Raw genomic sequence first — 23,023 nt, forward strand, 5'->3', positions numbered from 1 at the left:
GGGGAATCAAACCCCAGACAATAGGGGAATTACAAATGACCTGCAGGTGCCCGACCAACTGATCTGAGTATGCGGCGCATATATTTCATGCTTTTATTGGTTTTGTAAAGATTATACGATTCTAGTACTGTAATGTAATGAGATAATTATCTCAATTATGTTATGTCAAATTGAAATTGTCAACAAATTTCTGATCTTAAGTTTATAATAAGAAATATGGACTAATTATATGAGAACATGATCCTATAATTCAATAAAGACAAGTTTTGATATTTATATTTATTATGCAAAGGAATGGGCGAAGGCTATTATGCAAGCCACGGTTATCCTTCATGTGCCTGAGAATTCAAGTACCACACCCTACACTCGGGAGGAATCGAACCTCGGACCAGAGGGGAATTACAGACGACAAGCAGATGTCCGACCAACTGATCTAAGAATGCGGCGCACACACACACACATGTAAATATATATAAGTTGCGTTCTCTAGAGACGTATTGTATTTTGTTTGGCTATAACTTTTCACTTTTACGTAACTTTGCTTTACTTGTAATTGTTTTACTTCGCTTGTTTTGTAGTTTTGTGTTAAACGTAGCTTTCTTGAGGAAATAGTATTTCCTAGAAATGGCATTTACATATACCATGCACCCAACTGCTATGTAATCACCCAAAATATAAGACCGACAATCCGAACTCGATTTATTTGAGCTGATTTCGACCCGGCCCCAACTCAATTAGAAATCAGCTCATTAACCCGAGCTGAACCCGAAACCGTCTCGTTAACAACTTAATTTTCTTACCCTCCTTGCATAGGGGAGATCAAACAATGATAAAACCATCCATCATTTTCTTTATTTAATATTTAAATTAAATAAAATTATGAAATATGAATAGCCAGAGAAGTTATGCTGAAACATCATCGACTATTGATCATACTCATAGAAGTAATCAAATTTAAAATAATTTACAAGAATATGACATTACATTTTTTTTATATATAAAATTATAATAATACCTACTTAATTTAAATTTGGCACATTGATTTAAGGTTTATGCATCATCACAAAACGAGGCTTGATGAATCTAGATTATTACATGCAATAAATTTGTAACAAATAATTACAAAATAGGTTTTAAAAAAATAAAATAAATTAATCCCAGGTAAACTTGCATGAATAAATAAAACATGATTAGATTGTAAGACATTCTGTAGCATAACAAACAACCAAAAGTATTCTCTTATTGCCCAAAAGTTAATCAGAATTATGAAACAAACAACTACTTTACAGGACTCGATCAATATTTACCATCTTTAATGTTTGTCTTCTTTCCTGAGCTCAATACAGTTATATGAAAATGTAAAACAAAGGTATCAAAACAATATTTTGAAAAGTGAAATACAGCTTTACATGCAGAAATTTGTGTGACACCAAGTTGTTATGAATGTAAATATAAAAATGTAAAACGAGATCTCACCGCTGATTATAATATGGAAGAAATCTGATGGTTAAAATCACCATACCCGACATCAACAAGACAAAGGCCTTCAGGAGGAGCGGGAGGGGCGGTGGCGCGCCTGCATGTTGCGTTCATCAGATTGAGCAGAGCATCTGCATCCGCACCTGCTGCCGCCTCTCTTATGGCTGTGGAAACGAGCACACGAACCATCTGAAACAATAAGTATAAGGAGTTAACTTTTAAATTGGTATAATTTAGTCCTCCGATTATTAAAATTTCATCCCAATTGGTCCATCCTCTAGAAATCATGACAACAATGGTCAAAATTTAGTCACTCTACACAAAAGTGATGTTCTTAAGGGAACAATTTGGATCAATTTTCAATAGCCAAAGAACTTAGGCGTTGTTTGGTCAGGCTTCTTTTAAAAAAGACAAAAGCCTTAAAGTAATGCAATATAAAACTCTGAGACTAAAATTGGCCACATTAAAATAACCGGGTGTCCATTTTGGGATTTTAACGCAGTCAAATATACAAAAGCAGAAGTTTTGAATTACCTTACGCAAGAAGCGATTTGCAACGAGTTCCACGCACATCACTTTCACTTCTTCCGTGAAATCCTACAGATAATAGTATATTCACAGAATGTTATCGTCCATCCAAAAAAAAGCAATCTGTCAGATAAAGCTGAGATCTTGAAAGTTTTCATCAATTTTTTTTTACTCTAAAGCTAAAAAGTTCTTATCACATCTACCATAACTTATGTATCTCTAAAATAACACACCATAGTAATTTTCATAAATACCTAAAGAAAAGGCATCCACAATTAATTCAGCATATAAAAAAAGGAAAGAATATTTAATAATTACTTACATAATGCCAAATAAATAAATAAATACAAAACATGGTTAGTCGAAGTAACCTTAATGATGCAGGGCAGCTTGCTTTCAACAGCTCGAGCATGAAATATAAAGCACTCTGTTGGTGGGCCCCTGAAATAAACAGGAAAAAAATCTAAGTTACTCAAGTATTACACGAGCGGAATCAACATCTTTCATTTTTTCATTTTCCACTTCAATATCTGTACGAAGGGTGGGGAAGTTTGCCAACGATTAAATAAAACTAATTTCAACTTCAATTAAATCTAAAATCAAGAGGCTATAAAGAAAAAAAAAAATGTATAGCACTTCTAGCATGAAAGGCCTCGAAGATCAAGCACAGGAGGATAGCCTCCTTAGTTGGTGATAGGAAAGGGACTCTACGCCAACTTCGAAAAAAATACTAATCAAAAGACTTGGAAAAACAATTTTATGTATAAAATTTCATCAAAAAGTGTACTTTTTTCTCTAATGTCCATCATGAAGGTGAAAAGGTAAGAAATGAATGGTTGAGAGAAAAATGTGTGAACTAATAAAAAAAATAAATGGCTATGATGAACAAAACAATGCCTGAATTCCAACGCAAAAAAAAAAGAAGACTTCGATAAAAAGCATTTTGTTTCGAAATTAAAGTAGGGGCATTTAGATACATATCATTAAATTCTTATGTACATACATATATAACACCAAAACTTCATTTTTTGCCATTATGCCGCCCAAATCTTTCCGATTGCATAAAAAAATACAACTATTTTGACTTTTAAAAATAGGGCATTTACATTTGATGGAGAAGTGCAAAGGGAATAAGGAAGATCAACATACATTTTTTATTGATTTAGAAAAAGCTTACGATAAAAACCCAAGAGAAGTCCTTTGGAGAGTTCTAGAGAAGAAAGGTGTTGATATGACTTATATTCAAGTCATCAAAGATATGTATACTAGAGTTGTTACTTGTGTTCGAACAAAAGGAAGATTGAACAAATATTTTCCTATTTCAGTTGGATTATCCCAGGGATCGGCTTTAAGCAAATATTTTTTTGCTTTAGTTATGGAAGCTCTTAATGAACATTTACAGGAGGGTGTACCGTGGTGTATGTTTTTCGCTGATGATATCCTTCTTGTGGATAATACTAGAGAAATAGTTCAAGAAAAACTTGCATTATGGAGGTCTACATTGGAGTATATCTAAAACTGAATACATGGAATGTAGTTATAGTAGTAGTAGCTCTATTAGTAGAGTTATAACTATGAGTGATCAAATTATTAAAAGGTTTGAATGTTTTAGATATCTCGGATCTATTGTTCGAAGTGATGGTGATGAAGATGGGGATGTTATTAGTAGAATTCAAATTGATTGGTTGAAGTGAAGGAATGGATCTGGTATATTTTGTGATAGAAATCTGCCGCTTAGATTTAAAAGAAAAATTTTATAAGATGGTGGTGAGACCTGCAATGCTCAATGGCGCAGAATGTTGACCTTTAAAAGAGAAGCATAAAACAAAATTAAGTGTTCCTGAAATGAGAATGCTTAGGTGGATGAGTGGCTAGACAAAATAAGAAATGAATATATCAGCGATAGGGTTGGTGTAGCTCCAATGAAGGACAAGTTTAGAGAGAGTCGTCTAAGATGGTTTGTTCACATTAAACGTCGACCATCTGATGATCCAATTAGGAGAGTAGATGTTTTAGAAACTTATGTTAAGAAAGACAAAAGTAGATCTAAAAAGACTAGAGCATATTGTATAAAAAATGATCGTAATATATTAGAAATAAATGAAAATATGACACTCAATAGGATGCAATGGAGAAAAAGGATTCATGTAGTTGATCCAACTTAATGGGATAAAGGCTCGTTGCTTTTGTTGTATTTTAACTTTTAAAAAGTGAAATACACATTTTCATGCATATGAAATGTGACATATATGTAAAAATTGAAGTTTAGGCGTAAATATTATGTTGGAAGCCATGGTGACTAGAAAATTACGAGCTTCTAGAGGCTTTCGTATCCTCTTCCATTAAAATATTATGTTGGAAGCCATGGTGACTAGAAAATTACGAGCTTCTAGAGGCTTTCGTATCCCGTGCAAAGACTCTATAAGACAAAGACCTTCCTTCTAACCGGCATAAAAGCTGGTTAACTTTATCCACACTAAAGCTTGATGGCTTCATTTGTATGTTGACATTATCAATATATTTATTTGCACAGTCTCCGTCCATATGTTCCTCTTGTTGCTGCAAAAACCCATCATCCTCATCCTTGCAACTTGGGTGGTCCATCTGATCATCATTGACTTGAATATGCAGACTTTCCTCCAGTGGGAAGATATAGAAGTATCGCCTCCACTTCGCAGCAAAATTTGGATGGAAAACACGGGGAACCTGTAATTTTCAACTTTATTTAAGAATCTATACATCCCGGATCATCTCTGGACACTAACACAGAATCACAACAGCTGTGGGCGTTTAACTGGTATAGACGTATGGAGAAGAGAATATTAATGTAAAGGGGCTTTTAAATACATAGCACACAATTCTAATGCATTTACATACGTCACACATAAGATTTCATATATACACACACTGCACTCAAATCTTTAATATCACATTGAAAATTGCACTATTATCACTTTTTAAAAATGAAATACACCTTTTCAGACATAGGTTTAAAGCACCAAGGTGTTATTTATGTAAATATGAAAGTTTAAGTGTCAGATATATAAATACAAAAGAAAGGTGGGCTGGGAATGTAAATTTCCCTGATGTGAAATGAGACAGCTCGATATAAACTAAGAGTTTATAGGAAATGAATAAAAAGCGGAAAACAATACAAATGGATTAAACATCCGAAAAGCTTCAAAAGTGTTAACTATCTTACACAAAACCATTGAAATTGTGGTCCGAAACACATTCAAAATCCTAGACATAATTTATATAAAAAAATCTAAACGCATTCAAAATGCCCCTGATTAGGCTGTAGTCAAATAACCTGCAGCCTATTTATATGGCAATAAAAAAAATTATTGAAATAAGAGTTTTACACAAATCATGAAAAACTAATGTCAGCAAGAACCCAGCACTTAGTTTGAGACACGAAAGGCACCAACCACAATCTTTTAAGATACTTTAAAAACTTGGGTTTCAATCGTAACGGCCACTTGACCAGCCAGAAAACAAGGAGCAATGCATCCAAAAAATGAGGAAAATTTACATACATAACACTCAATTCCTATATATTTACATGTCTAACACCTGAACTTCAATTTTTAAATACATGCCACCTTACCTATGCATGAAAAGGTGTATTTCACTTTTTCAAAGTTAAAATGTTGCGTTTTTTATGTGATATGGATAATTTGGGTAGTAAAAATGCAAAAAATAAAGTTTAGATACTATATATGTAGATACATAAAAATTGGGTGGTATTTATGTAAATGCCCCAAAAATTTAACGAAAATAAGTCCCACTAGCAGTTGGAGATCTACGGTTCATCTTGGTAATAAAACAAAACAAAATGCAGCATAGTAGAAAAGGTTTGCCAAAAAGAAATGCTTACCTCAGAAATAAACAAAACTCTAAGTTTTCCTGGGGCTGCTGCATTTATAGCATCCTTCAAATCACCACATTTAACATCTTTTCTCCAGGTATCTGGTTAACAACAAATAGAAGCAATTTCACATTTCAATAAATGCAAGACAAGTGTTTTTTTAGGCATATTATAAGCACTCCTGCCTAAGATTGTCATATTAAAGCGTAAAAGATCACTTCTTCGAAAAGTGGCTAACAAAAAATTAAAATAAAATTAATAATGAAGGCTCTTGTAATGTATCTCAGGTGGTTTTTGAAAAAGAAAATTTGAGTATACATGCCCAAAAGCAGGTAAAACTAAAAAAATATGTTCATTGTCTGTTTTCTTGAGGAAAAACGCCCCAAAATTTCATTTTGGACATTAATATCCCCAATAATATTATATCATCGCAATAGAATGACGACATCCTGCCCGTTTCATATGTTGGCGTTCGTTATTTGAGATTTTATCACTCATGGAGATAAGGCAACTGCTATAATGGAGTTCCATCATCAAGCATGAATTTTTTTTAAAATATTTCTATCGTATTTCATAGATTAGGTTATTTCTATGGAGCTCTAACACAGATTTGGATAGAATATAAAAAACTGCATTCCAAACTTTGTTAGAGTAACTGTTCGAAAAATGTCCAAACCAAAATCAAACGTTATTTAAACACATGTCCAAAACTCATTCGAACTATTTTTTTTTTATCATGTCTGAATATGTCCAAACTCCAAACCATAATCAAATGTTTTTCAAATATGTTTGAACACATGCTCAAATTTATTAAACAATCGCTAAAAAAAGGGCAAAAAATTGATAGTACAAATTATACTTCCCTTGAAAACCTCAAAGATATTCTATGCAAAGTGCCAGAGAATGATAAGAGCCAATTAAATTTGAAATCAAAGGTGACGCACCATTTTGGTGGAGCACATTAACAAGTTCAATTCTTCTGATTGAGCTACTAATAGATTACAATCTTACATTCTTATTTTGGATGAGATATCTATATCCATTCAACACCGATCTCTCACATGTTCTAGTTCTCCTAAGAAAATTTTAGCAGCAAATTTTATATAAATAAAAATGAAGCATGATCATTCAATTCACCATCAGTGATGATGTGAACAAACCACATGCAGAAGTGACGCTTTCGACATATCACATGCAAGAGCAGGTGAAGTTGTGGACATACAAGTTGTGAAAGATGTGACTCCATAGATATTGCAACACTAAAGCGTCCAATCTACAAACCGAATTTGTGACCTACCTAGAACAAGTAGACGAGGAAGGTCTTCTGATTTGTCTTGTAACTTGGGGCTATGAACAACAATATAAGATATGAAAAACATATAGATAACTCTTAACCTGCAGTAAGTGCCTGAAAGAAACTCCAATATAGTGTTTATTGTTATAATAGTTTTATATTCAAATTTACACTCACTTGTTTTGATTTTAGCAAACTTTGAAATACAAAAAAGAGTTCAAAAGTAAATGTTGCATCTATATGGAATGAAAAAATTAGAGAAATGCTCATGAAACTTGGCAGCCATGAAGTTGGGAAACTTGAACATTTTTGAGATTATAAATCATAATGCAAAACAAACCTCCACCGACAAGCTCAGTCATTGTTCATTGGTCACAAGACCAAAGAGAAACTTATGAGATCTACTCATAATTTAAATCCATAAAATATCATAATAGATGTGAAGAGAGACCATAACATTGATTAGTTACATGAGACGGTATGGCAGAGTTATGAGTAAGATATCACTTGATAGAATAGAGCTCTCTGAAATATCATTTTAGAATATATCATCTTACAAATTTATGCTACATAGGAAAATTCAGTGACAATAATTGATTTGTAATGTGACAGTGAAGGACATTTCAAGTTTTAGAATATATCATCTTACAAATGAGGCATCTCTAAATAATTGATTTGTAATGTGATTTGTTTTTGTTCAAGATTTTAAGGCAACATCTCACTCAGTATTAGTTGTGGGTGAGTCATCTCTAAATTTTGTTTTTGTTCAAGATTTTAAGGCAACATCTCACTCAGTATTAGTTGTGGGTGAGTCATCTCTAAATACACAACGTTAATGTACTTTGATTATGGCAATAGAGCAAGATACCAATGCTTGCATTTTACCCATGGCACTTGTAGTAGTTGACTAAGAAAATAATGAGTCGAAATTATTTTCATGACCAGACTAAGAGACTCAGTACGCACAATGGATAATACTAATATTTTATCAGCCATTTTCCAGAGACACATTATGGAGCATGCACTTATCATGCGAAAATAATTTTAAAGCAAATTTTAAAACTGAGAGTTGTCACTAGGCTTTCAAGGCTCACAAAATACTTTCTACCAGCACTTTGATTTAAATACGTGTTAAGAGACCAACATATGTGGATAGGGATGAGCACTGGGCTTATATTTTTTTTTAAAAAAACCAATATAACTTAATGAAAATATATAAACAATTATTATAGCATATGTGATACCGGACTTGACCCAAAACACAACAGAAACAACAAATATTATTTCCAAAAGCAATTAGGCAGTTACAACCAACACATTTGAAAGAAAAAATACAATAACATACATAAAAAAACACAACTAGAGTGGATCCGAAGGATGGTGGTAGTGGTTGGTGAGGGTTTGGAAAGTGGCACGGGGGTGGAAAAGGCGGTTATCAAGTAAAAAAACACAAAAGCGGTTGTTTCCCTGGTGTTGGACAATACGCAAACAGCAGAGGGTGATGTGGGAGGGCTGCCCGGCGTGATGGCGGCAAGGATGAAGGGCAGAAATGATGGCAGTGGCAAAGAGGAGGGGCTGGACAGCAGTGAAACAGCTAGAAAGGGTGGTCTTGGGTTGCGGCAACAAGGGAGGAGGGCAGCATCAAAAGGGAAGGAGTTGTGGCAATCACTCCAACACCTTTTGTGCTTTATCACACCAATTATCAGCTTCATTCCGTCCTCCCACACCTGGTATCAATCTTCCAATCTCTCCAACACCTTTTGTGCTTTATCACACCTTTTAGGAAAGCTAGGCCGATGTCATCAGGGAAAAGAGCACATCAAACCCTAGGCGTATAAGAGCACAGCAAACCCTAAATCTTTAGGGATTGATTAGTTAAATGAGACGGTATGGCAATGAGACAGTATGGCGGAGTTACGAGCAAGATACACTGATATGATAGAGCTCCCTGAAATATTATTTTAGAATATATCATCTTACAAATTTATGCTACATAGGAAAAATCAGGGACGATAATTGATTTGTAATGTGACAGTGAAAGACATTTCAGGTTTGTATACATTTCTTTAGATGTTCGTGTTCAAGATTTTAAGGCTACATCTCACTCAGTATTAGTTGTGGGCAAGTCATCTCTAAATACACAACGTTAATGTACTTTGCTTGTGGCAATAGAGTAAGATACCAATGCTTGCATTTTAGCTATGGCATTTGTAGTGGTTGACTAAGAAAATCATGAGTCGAAATTATTTTCATGACCAGACTAAGAGACTCAGTACAAATTTTAAATCAAACTTTAAAACTGAGAGTTGTTGTATATATTATAGCATATGTGATACCGAACCTAACCCAAAACATAACAGGAACAACAAATATTATTACCAAAAGCAGGGGGTGATGTGGGAGGGCTGCCCGGTGACACACACACACATTTCTACCTTCACAAAAAATTTACCTCAACACGTATCACCAAAACCTTCCACCAAACAATTGAAAGGAGACATAAAGTGAAATGAGTCATTTGCAATCTTACATTTTTTTGTAACCAGATCGAAAGGAAATGACGTCATGCCACCAAAGAGAAAACCTCAGCTAGGTGCCCAGGACTTGTTATGAAAGATATGCAACGGAAAATCCTCCACCTACAGCAGAGGCTTCATTGGAGAGGAAACAATCCGGTGAGGTCAACCATAGCCACAACGATGAATCATCAGATCAAGATGAGGAAGTGAATCCCTTCCACCAAATAATTTTCAGTGATGAACCATTACCTCAATGATTTGGCATAGCATATCAAAGTAGGCTCGCCGAGATTTTGGAGCAAAGATTGAGTGCCAGATTTTAACGATCACATGGATCAAGGCAACATCATTGATTGGCTCCATACAGTGAAATGAGTCATTGAATACAAGGATAATCCACTCGAAAAAATGATTAAGGTAGCCAACATAAAATTAAAGAGTGCATCTCTAAGGTGGGAGAACTCGAAGCTTCATCAACAATCGAAAGGGAAAAAGCAAAATCACTACTTGATCCAAAATGAAAAGAAAGATGCAATGTAAGTATCTACTTGTGCATTATAGACATGTTGTATTCTTGAGGCTTCATCACTTACAGCAAAAAGATCTTTCAATAGAAGATTACACTGCTGAGAACGAGTATCTTATGTTGAAGTGTGAATTAGTGGAGCCCGAAGAGAGCACTATTGCTCAATATCTTAGGGGATTGAGACTGTCTATTAGCAACGTGGTCCAATTGCAACAATAAGAGACCTTACAAGATGTCCAAACTTTAGCCTTGAAGGTAGAAAGGCACGCCATAGTATTAGGTCCACACCAACTTCCAAATCAGATTTGACATTCAAATCAAATTGTAAAAGCACGCCAGCCAGAGTATCCAGACCTACCCCACATGAAGAGAAACCATCATAGAAGGAAAAGAGGACTGGTCAGACGAACACCCCAAAGACATTTCCCAGTCAGAAGATATTTCAAATTTTATGGATACAGGCAACCGTTCGAACAAAAGGCTGATTTCTTTTACAAAGCAGGCTATAGTGAAGGAGACATAAAGTGAAGACTCATAAGAATAAAATGGAGAAAAGTACCAGCTACCTGTAGATGGCCGAGAGAAGTTTGCGGTTAGACAAGTTCAGTAATGGCTTAGCCATAACATTTTTCGTACCTGTGGTATTATAAAGGAGAAACTATGTAGTCTCATCATAAATGAATATACTTGTGAAAATATGGCATATAAACAGATGGTCAATAAATTGAGTCTCTCTACACATAAGCATTCCCAACCATCTTCCCTTGGTTCAAAAGGGAAACGAGATTTGTGTCAACAAAAGATATTTGATGAAATTTTTTATTGGGGACAATCTGCAAGATCAAGTTTGGTGTAATGTTATCCCTATGGGTGCATGTCATATTATATTGGGCTGACTATGACAGTACGACAAAGATACGCTTCACGACGACACAAAAAATACATATACCTTTAATAGGGACAAGAAACATATTGTACTTCTGTCATTAAAAGTGTCAGAAGTGATGGGCGCTTAGACAGAGATCGGCACCATGGTGCCTTGTGCTACCATTCTACAGGCTATGAGAGAGGCAACAATGGGATTGGCCTTAGTGATGTGAGAAGGCAGTGATACAAAGGAGCCAATACTTGAGATTGCAACCCTTGTTAGCAATTTCCATACATCTTGACGGAAAACATATCACCTAGATAGCACGTTTGCAAGAGATTTACCATGATATACATTTTATCCTAGGGTCAACGCTTCCCAATGGACCAGCCTATCAGATGCAACCAACAAAGTATGAGGAGCTACAAAGAGCGGGTTGAGGATATGATGGCCCGAGGATTCATTCGCAAGAGCACTAGTCCAATGTTGTGCCAGCTTTGATCATGGCAAAAAAAGATGGACCGTAGCGCATGTGCATAGATAGCAGGGTTGTGAACAAGATGACAATCAAGTATATGTTTTATATTCCTAGATTGAATTATTTACTTGATCAGTTGCATGGAGCTAATGTCTTCTCCAAGATTAATATGAACAGTGGCTATCATCAGATCAAGATGAAACCAGGGAATAAGTGAAAGACATCCTTTGGTCATGCGATAGATAAACTAAGTGATACCAGAACTAGTAGGAAATAGTGAAAAACAAAAACAAACTTTTATTCATATTGAAATCGGGTAACAACACGACTCAAACAGAAAGATAATACAATAATAGACTAATGTCTAGTTAGAACTGTAAGAAGAGATGCAAAGGCGGTGGTAGTGTTAGCGGGGTGATAGGGAGAGATGGGAAAGGCTGGGTGATTGTTTGGGTAGGTTGGGATGGTGTTTGGTTGGTTGTAGTTAAGCTGGACAGCAAGGTTACAGAGGGAGTAGAGGTGGTGGCGGAGTAGAGGGATATGGGGGTGGTTGGAGGCTAGGAGAGAGGTAGGAGAAGGGTCAGGGAGAAGAAGTTGAGGAGATGGGAAGGATACAACATCACGTTGGAGCAGAATACAGTCGGAACACTACCACCTCCTCGAGCACAACCCTAGAACACGCAAAAGAACTCCAAACAGGAGATCTAAATACAACCACACTAAGAACTGACTCCTCACACACCGAGGACAACAATTTATAGACTCCCACTTAACAAAGGAAAATTCTACACAAAAGGAAGGAGTGGGGAGGCGAGAAGAATCTAGAAAAATAGCTACTACATCTTCCTATATGAAGAAGGTCACCAAAGGAAGGCTGTCACTCTGCTCGATCACAATTTCCCGCGATGCTTTCGCCTTCGCGATCTCCAGCTAGTCCCTTTACTGGTTCGCGATGATTCTGGCCCCCATGGGTTTGAAGAGGGGCCTTGCATTGAATCGTTGTTTTAGTGCCTGCGTCGGTCTCCTTTAGTTGAGGGAGCTTCGACTTCATAAGGTGAAACTTTCATTTCGTCGTCAGTCACCCCTGGATCCCACCGGCGACTGCACTGTCTTTCGAGGCAGCTGAGGGTATGACTGTGAATTTAGCTCGAACATCGTTAATCACTTGAATATTGATTCAAATTTTGGCTCGGATCGAGATCAGATCGAAATAAGAGTCGAGTTGCGAGCCAAAAGTTTTCATCAAAATTTTTTCGAGCCTACCCCAGCTCATCTTGAAATCGAACCGTTAACAACATATAACTGTAAATTTAACGAATTTAGCTCGAAGATCATTAATTGCCCAAAAAATTGATTCGAATTTTGGTTAGAATCGAGATCAGGTCGAAATAAACAAGTTGAGCTACAAGCGAAAATTTCAATTTAATTTTTTTTCAAGCCAACCGAAGCTCGGCTCAAAATCAGATCGTTAACACCCTACTTGAGGGTCTTCTCCCACTTATGAGCAAGCATCCACCTCAATCCCATCTTCTGGGACAGTGCGCCCCGCATTTACTACTAAATTTTCCCAAAATAGCTCACAGGTGGTTCAGTCTGATGTGTCGGAGGGTGGACTCTACCCCCCCCGCCCAATGGTCAAGATGGTGGTATGATGTCGGTTGTGAGGCCGTTAAATCTTCTCTGTCGTATTGGTCTCGTGTTTGGGGTCGGTATCTCAGTCCTCTGTTGATAAGGGGTCCTGTGACCTCGAGCTCCATTGAAGGAAGTAGAGTGATGTGATTCTTGTCCTTAGTGAAAGAATACGTGTTTTTAAATCCGTCATGCTGAGTCCTCCGATCAAACTGTCATGGTCTTCCCAGCAGAAGGTAGCAGACATCCATAGGGACCACGTCACACCACACCTGGTTTTATAGCCGGCCTCTGATCGAAAAGTCTACCAAGCATCTTTGATCAATGTTGACCCGATTCTTCTTTTTCAGCCACATTAGTGAATATGGCTGGGAATGTCCCTGAGTCGTAAGTCCAAATCTCTCTACCATTTTTGTCGATGCTACGTTTTTGTTGCTTCCGCTGTTGATGATTAGACTGCATACTTTTCTGTTCACTATATAGTGGGTGTAGAACAGGTTGTGGCTGAGCTATTGTAGATCCCTCGTGTTCTCAACCTGTAGCATCCGTCGAAGTACGAGCACCTGACCTTCGTCTGGTGGTAGTTGATACATCTCACCCCATTCCTCAACTTTCTCCTCGTTGCTTGTCTCTTCCACGATACCTTGATCTGTGAGTGTGAGTGTGACTACCCTGCTCTTGGAGCAGCTAACGGTTATGTGGCCGTAGTTGTGGCATCGGTAACACTTATGCCTGGTACCACGTTGGAGGAACTACCCTTCTTCTGTTTCTTCCAGCTTTGATCTGAAATGTCATTCTCTTGTCTGGGCGTTCGCCTGTGTCTCTAGGGGTACCCATGTTGGTCGTGGTAACTGTACATGACTTCATGCCTGAAGATTGCTGCAAGAATGATGATTGTTGCCTTCTTTTCATTTGTTGTTTTTTCACCTTCAAGAATAATGTTTAGACATCTCCCAATGTCCAGTATAATTGCAGTTTTACAATATTATTAATGAAAGGCTTCGGTGTACCCCAAGGTATCGGGCTACTGCATGATCATTCAGCTTAATCAGTTCGCACGTTAGTTGTAAGTGAACGAATTGGGCTGTGAATTCCTCCACTAAAAGATCTCCCTGATGCAAGTTGTGGAATTTCAGAAACATGTCCTAACGATAGTAGGGTGGGAGGTACTTTTTCTGCATTGTCATCTTCATCTTCTCCCACTTTGTTATCTCTCACTGCATTGTCTTCTCTTTTGTCTTAATAGATTTTCTCACCATAAGGTGGCATTTTTCTTTAATATAATGCTAGATAGCTTGACATGTTTGTCCTCTTGTACATCTTTATATTCGATCACAGTCGAAGGTCACCTATTCTTGGTTCCAGTCATCCAGCTCTATTATTCTACGTTGCAGCTAACGGATTTTCCGTAGAATCTCTTCTCTGGTCAAGCCCAGTGTATTTCTCCGTGGTGGCCTAGTTGGGGTTAGAAATCCGAAAGAAAAATTTTGGTAAAGGTGAATTGAGTAGGGGCAGAAGCTAGAATACCCTAGGATGGGATTAGGGTAGGACGAGCTTTAATACTGAATGATACCGGAACTAAAAAGAAAAGAGTAAAAACACAATAACAAATTTTTATTAATATAAAAATCGGGTAAAAACACAACTCAAATATAAAGTTAATACAACAACAGACTAATCATCAGTTAGAATTGTAGGAAGAGATCAGAAGGCAGTGGTAGCGTTGGCAGGGTGATAGGGAGAAATGGGGAAGGTTGAGTGGTTGTTTGGATAGCTTAGGATGGTGTTTGGTTGGTTGTAGGTAAGTTGAACAGCAAGGTTGCAGAGGGAGTAGAGGTGGTGGCGGAGTGATGGAGGGATATGGGGGTGGTTGGCGACTAAGGTAGAGGTACGTAAGTGGTCGGAGAGAATAAGTGGAGGAGATGGAAATAAGGCAACAACATCTCAGAGTAGGATACCACTGGAGCACCATCACCTCCTCGAATACAACCCTATAACAGGAAAAAAGATTCCACACAACAGATTTGAAAACAAACACACAAAGAACTGACTCTCCACACACAGAGGAAAACAATTTATAAACTCCCACTGGACATAAATTTCTACACAAAAAATGGGCGGGGAGGCAAGAAGAATATAGAAAAATATCTACTACATCTTCCTATATGAAGAAGGCACCAAAGGAGGGGCAGCAGTCTGCTCGGTCGTGATTTCTTGCGATGCTTCCGAGATCGTGATCTCCTGCTCGTCCCCTCGATGGTTCGCGGATCCCACTTCGTGATATGATTCGCGGGGGTTCTGGCCCGCAAGGGTTCAAAGCGCCTGCGTCACTAAGTCTTTTGAGCCTTCATTGAAAAAATTGTGGTTGTTGTATGATCTTTCAGCTCTATCTAATTCGCACGTTAGTTGTAAGTGATCGAATTAGATTGTGAATTCCTCCACTGAAAGATCCCTCAGCTGCAAGTTGTGGAGTTTCAGAAACATATCCCGACGATAGAATGGTGGAAGGTATTTTTTCTGCATTGTCTTATTTATCTTCTCCCACTTAGGCATCTTCTCATGGCCTTCTCTTCTATTCTGTCTTAGTAGATTTTCTCACCACAATGTGGCATTTTTCTTTAATATAACGCTAGGTAGCTTGACTCGTTTGTCCTCTTGTACATCTTTATATTTGAAAATTCGTACGACTGATTGCAGTCAGTCGATAAACTCATCGGGGTCCATGTTTCCCTCAAATTCAGGGACGCACATCTTGATCACAAAGTCCCACTGACCTTCATAAGGGGTCTCTTCTCTTGGTCTCCTTTAATATTGGATACCAAAACGATGTAGTTGATATTCCTCGTCACTGTGATCTTCCCTGTGAAATGGATTTCACACCTCGTCCTTGTCTTCTCCTTGACTCTCCCGATCATGATCGAAGGTAACATATTCTTAGTTTTCGTCATCCAGCTTTGTTATTCTCCGTTGCAGATGACAGATTTCTCATTGAATCTCTTGTCAGGTCAAGCTCGGTGTATTCCTCTGTGGAGGCATGGCTAGGGTTGGGAATCGAAAGGAAAAAAATTGGTCGAGGTGAACCGAGTCAGGCGGATGCTAGGATACCCTAGGATGGGACTAGAGTATCGGTGTATTCCTCTGTGGTGGCATGGCTAGGGTTGGGAATCGAAAGGAAAAAATTTAGTAGAGAAACTGAGTAAGGCGGATGCTAGGATACCCTAGGATGGGACTAGAGTAGGGCGAGCTCGGATACTAAATGATACCGGAACTAATAAGAAACAGTAGAAACACAAAAACAAAGTTTTATTAATATAGAAATCGGGTAATAACACGACTCCAACAGAAAGGTAACACAATAATTGACTAATCACAAGTTAGGACTGTAGGAAGAGATCCAAAGGGAAATGTCGAGTGGTTGTTTGGGCAGGTTGGGACGGTGTTTGGTTGATTGTAGGTAAGCTGGAAGGCAAGGTTGTAGAGGAAGTAGAGGTGGTGGCAAAGTGATGGAGGGGAATGGGGGGTGGTTGGCGGCTAAGGGAGAGGTAGGCAAAGGGTCGGGGAGAACAAGTGAAGGAGATGGAAAAAATACAACACCACCTCGGAGTAAGATGTCGTCGGAGCACCATCACCTCCTCGAATACAATCCTAAAACAGAAAAAAAGACTCTACACTAGAGATTTGAAAACAAACACACAAAGAACAGACTCCCCAAGCATAGAGGACAACAATTTATAGACTCTCGCTGAGCAAAATTTCTACACAAAAAAGGGGTGAGGAGGCAAGAAGAATCTAGAAAATTATCTACTATATCTTCCTATATAGGGCTGTCAAAACGGCTCGTTGTTCGCGAACAGCTCGTGTTCGGCTCGTTAAGAAGCTCGTGTTCGGCTCGAAATACTACTCATCAAGTTTATTTATATATATTAATAAGTATTATTTTTAAAAAAATTAATTAACTACAAAGCTACAAATATTTATAATCAATTAAAAGTATTAATTAAGAAAATAGAATAAAAATTATTAAATTAGATTCAAATGATGTTTCAATATAAATAATAATTTTTAAGTCTTACCCTAACCCTTAACATCTTATGGCTATGTGATTATGATGGTCAAAAAGACTCTTTGTTCGTGAACATGTTGGGTTGGTAAAGCAAACGAGCCGAACACGAACACACTTTTCGAGCTCGAAATATAAACGAGTCGTCGCTCGTGTTCGGCTCGTTTACACCCCTATTCCTATATGAAGAAGGTCACCAAAGGAAGGGCGTCAGTTTGCTCGATCGTGATTTCTTGTGATGCTTTCGGGTTCACGATCTCCTGCTCGTCCCCTCGAGGGTTGCGGCTCCCGCTTCGCGATGATTCGTGGGGGTTTTGGCTAGGGGTGTAACTGAACCGAACACGAACGAACAGAGCTCGTCGTGTTCGATTCGTTTGAATTTTAGTTTGTTTGAAATATGCTCATGTTGGAAATTGTTCGTGTTCGGATCGATTTGTTCGAAACTAATTCGAAATGTGCGAATTGTTCGAATTATTCGAAATTATTTCAATTTTGTTTTTATTATTTGAATTATCTATGGCTTACTCAAAGAAACGCTGTTGTTGAATCTACAAGATCTCAATCTAATTCAAAAAATAACAATAATGTGCCTTCTTCAAAGATATGTATGTAGTTACCCCTAAATATAAAAGTGAGTGATGCCAGTTTCAGGTGATTTGTATGTAATTTCCCCTAAATCTCGATTTCTGTTAAAGGAATCATAATAAAATTTCATAAAAATCACTTCATAAAATCTCATGAACACTAATGTTCAACAAGATGATAGCTGTAAATCCCGATTTCTGTTAAGGGAATCATAATAGCCCAAGCATAGCTCAATGCTCACAACAAAACCAGATCTAGAGACAATATAACCTTTTTTATGTGGTATTTCACTCCCAAAAATGTCAAAACCAAGGTATCACTCAAAAAAATTAAATAGATCTAAAAGAAATTAATGAAAACTTAAGCTAAGAAGAGAACTTGAAGATATATATGAAATATTAAAGAAAATATACTCAAAGATGACGCCTCAGTAGCCTTACAAGCAACCTAGCAAGAATATCGAACAACCAAGCACTGAACCAAGAATACCGCCTAGTCGATACAACACCGATTTGACAAATATACTTTATAGAAAACAAATAGAAGTAGATATTAGAGAACGAACAAAAACAACCAACCCTAAGCTCTCAATGAGAGAAAGCTTTTCGCGATTTTGAGAGAAAAACAAGAGTCGGCTAAAACAGAAAGCTTTCGAGAGGGGAAAGGAGGCCGAAGTGCCAACAGCCAAACACGGGTCAAGGCTTACGGTTTGACATTTTAGTTTGTATATATTAATATATATAAATAATATATTATATTAATTATACAACTTATATTATATAAATATATAATATCTATATTAGTAAATTACTAATATAGTATATTAATAGATTATTATTATTAATTTATTATATATTATAATTTATAAAATTTAATTTTTTAAATATCATAAATTTTTTTAGATATAATTATTTTAAATTATTTTATATTTCGAACAACAACAATTCGAACACAAACGAACACATCATTGTTTGTGTTTAGTTCGTTTAACAAAATGAACGATAGTTATCGAACGAATCGAACACAAACTCCCTAACAAACCAAACACAAACTGTTCGCGAACAACGAGCTTTTTTTACAGCCCTAGTTCTGGCCCCCAAGGGTTTGAAATGCCCGTGTCACTAAGTCTTTTGAGCCTTCATTGAAAAATTTGTGGTTTTGTATTTTTATAACATCTTAGTATACTGCAGTTTAGAGGAGGAACATTCAAGATGAATTTTTGAGTTTTTTAGACAAAATTATATAGTTATCCAAAGAAGTATCATTTTCTTACACAACAAACATGTATTTTGGGATACATTGTTTCAGTGGCTAACATTAAGATTGACCAAAAGAAGAACGAGACTATTGCAACTTGACTCATACCCATACCACAGTCATTTACTCAAGTACGTCAATTTCATGATTTTTCTTTTCATAGGAGGTTTAAAAAGAATTTCAGCTCAATCGTGACACCTTTGACGGAGCTTCTCAAATAAAATAATTTTGCGCAGACAATTGATGCTCAGGCTAGTTTCGATGCTTTGAAGAGACATATTACTCAAAACCCCGTTCTTGCACATTCAGGTTTCAAGTAAGCGTTTGAAATAGTCAGTGTAGAGAGTAAATTCATTTGTGAGCAAGTAAAATGATTTAAGTGACTAAGGTCCTGAGTGTGATGCCTCCCATATGAGAATTGGAATTGTATCAAGTTAAAAAGAATTGGAGTTGTATTAAGTCAAAGAGGGCACCCCATTACTTTCTTCAATGAAAATTTGAATGATTTTAAAAGAAAGTACTCTGCCTATGACACGAAATTTTATATTATCTTGAGAGTCCTTAGTCACTTAAATCATTTTACTTGCTCACAAATGAATTTACTCTCTACACTGACTATGAGGTCCTGAGATTCTTGAATAGTAAAAAAAAGTGAAAGGGCCGACATGCCTCGAGGGTGGAATTTAATTCTTCATTTCATATTGTACTGGAACAAAAAAAAGAGTCAGAATAAAGCAGTTGATGCATTGAGTCATCACCACTTATTACTCACTATAATGAAATCTAAGGTTGTTACTTTTGAGGTGTTGAAAGACATGCAGTTGATGGAGATTTCGAGGACAATTGGATGTGATGCAAAGATAGGCCATACGAGCAATATCATAGATTTGATGAATACCTATTCTTTCAGAATAAGATCGTGCATTCCTCACACAGGGAGAATGTTTTACAAGAGTGTCACGGTGGGGGAATGACATAATATTTAGCAAAGACAAGACAGTCTCCCTAGTGAAAGAGAATTTTTGTTTGCCCGGACTGATACGAGATGTGAGAGGCACATTGGACAATGTAGGATACACCACTTGGCAAACACTCGGGAGCAGAACACAGGTCTGAAGACTCCCCTTCCTGTCCAAAACTACCTTAGTTGGACGTGAATATGAACTTCGTGGTAAACTCTGTTCACAGAGGATTAAAAATTTTATTATGGCTGCGATAGAACATTTTTCCAAGATGACGTGTTTTGTTCCTTGTCATAAGACAATGGATGTGTTACATACTATCGACTTATGCTTCAAGGAGATAGTTTACATTCATGGTATACAACAAAACATTAAGTGAGATAAGGAAATGAAATTTTGCATCCACTTTTGGAGGACTTTATGGGGTAAGTTACATACAAAGTTTCAGTTCATTTCAACAACTTATCCTTATACAAATAAATTGCAGTATGGGGAACCTTCTTAAATGCTTTGTCGAAAAGAACATCAATTAATGGATTTAGTTCTTCCTCGAGTGGAGTTTGTCTATAATTGTTCTACTAGTTAGTCCCCAGGCCACAGGTCATAAGCCATTTGAGATTGTGTAAGGGCAAAACCCTCCTACACCTTTAAAGTTGGTCCCTATATTGCCCGCTTTTGAGCTTAACACTGATGCTGAGGTTAGAGTCAAAGATACTCAGACCCTATATGAGCAAACCAGAAAGAAATTGCTAAGCAAAACACAAAGTACTAGAAGCAGGCCAACAAGTCTAAGAAAGCTATGATTTAAAGAAGGCGACATGGTATGGAACATGTTGAAGGAGATATTTACTGCAAGTTCATTTGGAAAGCTCAACCCTACAGCTGGCAGTCCATTCAAAATTGCTACAAAGATTAATGACAATGCCTATAAGATTGACATACTGGGAGATAACAATATTTCTATCACTTTTAATATCGTCAATTTATCACAATACTGCGAGGGCATGATGTTCCTAGAGACAAGGGTGAAGTCCCTCATACCCGAGAGAATGATGCAGGATGAGAGACTTTCCCGTGATACCACGACGCACGGTATCTAGCTCACATGTTTATGGGAATCTAGACCGAACCAAGAGATTTTTTTTTTCTTTTTTTATCTTCTTTCATTATGTCCTGCAAGTTTCCTTCCTTTTTTGGTTCTTGCCTAATTCTCTATTTTCTAATTAGTTTCATAGTTATTTGAACTTATATATATGTTGTATTTTGATTTTATTGTAGTGTTTTTCCTAAGTTTTTTAAATTTTGAGAGTTAGTTCTCTGAATTTTCGCTCTTCGGAGTGTTGTAGCCTCTTCCCTTAACAAGTGGTGCGCCTGTAGCTTTCTTGGGAATAGGTGGAGAATCGCCCTCAACAATTCACCATTCGACCATAGTTTTTTGTCGGACAGCGGTCAAAACCACTTTCACTTACTATTTTCAACAAAAAAAAGGCGCACTTTTTGTTGAAAACAGCAGGTCACTGTCACAACGTCCAATCACGTCGATTATTAGCCTCCTTCCATCCTCCCATGCCTGATATCAATCCTTCAACATCTCCAACACTTTTTGTAATTTATCACACCTTCTAGGAACCCTAGTGGGATTAAGGCTTTGTTATTGTTGTCGTTGTTGTTGTTGTAGGAAACCTAGGTTGGTGTCAATAATCCAAGTAGTAGAATGCTCACGGAAATATGATTATAGCAAACATCTTCATAATAGCAAGTTAATTCAAAAGAGTTTGTTTCAAAAGGTATTATGAGTGCAAAACAATTTATTTTAAGACATGTTTGAATAATATTCAAAATTATATTTAATCTTGCAGAAATTTTATTTGAACATTAAGCAAAGTTTGACCAACTTACTAACACTTATTTGACCATTGTTTGCATCATGATCGAACATGCTTGGATCATTCTTCAATCATTGTTCCTAGTGTCTTCAATAAATTATCAGAACCACATTCAATCATTGTTTGAAACTTATTCAAGCCTTACTTGATCATTTTTCAAACCTTACTAAATTAAAAAAAAAAACTGACTGAATAAACTTTGAATGCTTGATAATGCTTGATCATGAATTTCGATCAAGGTCAAAAAAAAAAGTTTCAATCAATATTCAAAGCTAAAAATTTAATGTCAAATATCTTTATAGGTTTAGGGTTCAAATTGTGAATGATATTTTTAAATCTAGATAACCAAACATATTACATCACTATCATTAAACAACTAGTCAAAAATAGGAAAAAAATTTTGCCTTGAAACTTAGCTTGCAGAAATATTATTCGGGAATGATAACCATTGGGGATAAGGATGCCGGGTCAAACATCTTGCTCAATGGTTTGCTTAAAAAATGCTCAAGCATCCATCCAAATGCTAATGTTATTTTGATCCAAACAAAATTTTCGAAGCTTTCCACAATATAAAATTCATACTACAAAAAAATCTTGGTAATTGATATAACAAAAGAAAAAAAGAACTCAACTTGACCAAATTAAACTAATTTATTGGTTCATAGAACCATACACCACTAAATTAACAAAACTAAATCTTCAATCCTACAACCATAGTTAACCTTACATAGAGAAGAGCGCCTCACTTCAAAGTCATCATAAAAAGGAATGATGGCTAAGAAAGCTAAGTTTAAAGAAAAAAATCAAAATTAATACGGCTAAATTATTTTATCTTCACATAATTAATTAATTAAAGGGGATATAAGTACTGAAATAGGTGAAACTACCAAGGGGCATCGGGTAAGTTTGCCAAATGAAGGATAAAATATAATGATTAAAAATATTAATACAAATAAAGAAACGAATAGAACTTATAACTGACAGAAAGAACAAACTTGTTGAAGAGCAGTCACCCCTTTGTCAGTGCGTCCAGCTACAACAACGCAGCCTTCCACTGGTAATGATCTTTCTTTAAGCTGCT

The 23,023-nt window shown here is 36.6% G+C and overlaps 1 protein-coding gene across 1 annotated transcript in view; it reads right to left on the reverse strand.

The window, feature by feature from the left end:
* Positions 1-1,242: 1,242 nt before the first annotated feature.
* LOC110025212 (tRNA pseudouridine synthase A) overlaps positions 1,243-23,023 on the reverse strand; it is a 26,418-nt gene continuing 4,637 nt past the window's right edge. The window contains exons 4-9 of the mRNA XM_020725542.1: positions 22,925-23,021; positions 5,888-5,979; positions 4,391-4,713; positions 2,379-2,448; positions 2,014-2,076; positions 1,243-1,668 (exon numbers count right to left, since the gene is read on the reverse strand). Of these exons, the coding sequence (XP_020581201.1) occupies positions 1,483-1,668; positions 2,014-2,076; positions 2,379-2,448; positions 4,391-4,713; positions 5,888-5,979; positions 22,925-23,021 (831 nt within the window). The 3' untranslated portion in view covers positions 1,243-1,482. The remainder of the gene's footprint in view (positions 1,669-2,013; positions 2,077-2,378; positions 2,449-4,390; positions 4,714-5,887; positions 5,980-22,924; positions 23,022-23,023) is intronic.

This window comes from Phalaenopsis equestris, unplaced genomic scaffold (assembly GCF_001263595.1).
Source record: "Phalaenopsis equestris unplaced genomic scaffold, ASM126359v1 Scaffold000294, whole genome shotgun sequence".
In the NCBI taxonomy this organism is placed as follows: Eukaryota; Viridiplantae; Streptophyta; class Magnoliopsida; order Asparagales; family Orchidaceae; genus Phalaenopsis; species Phalaenopsis equestris.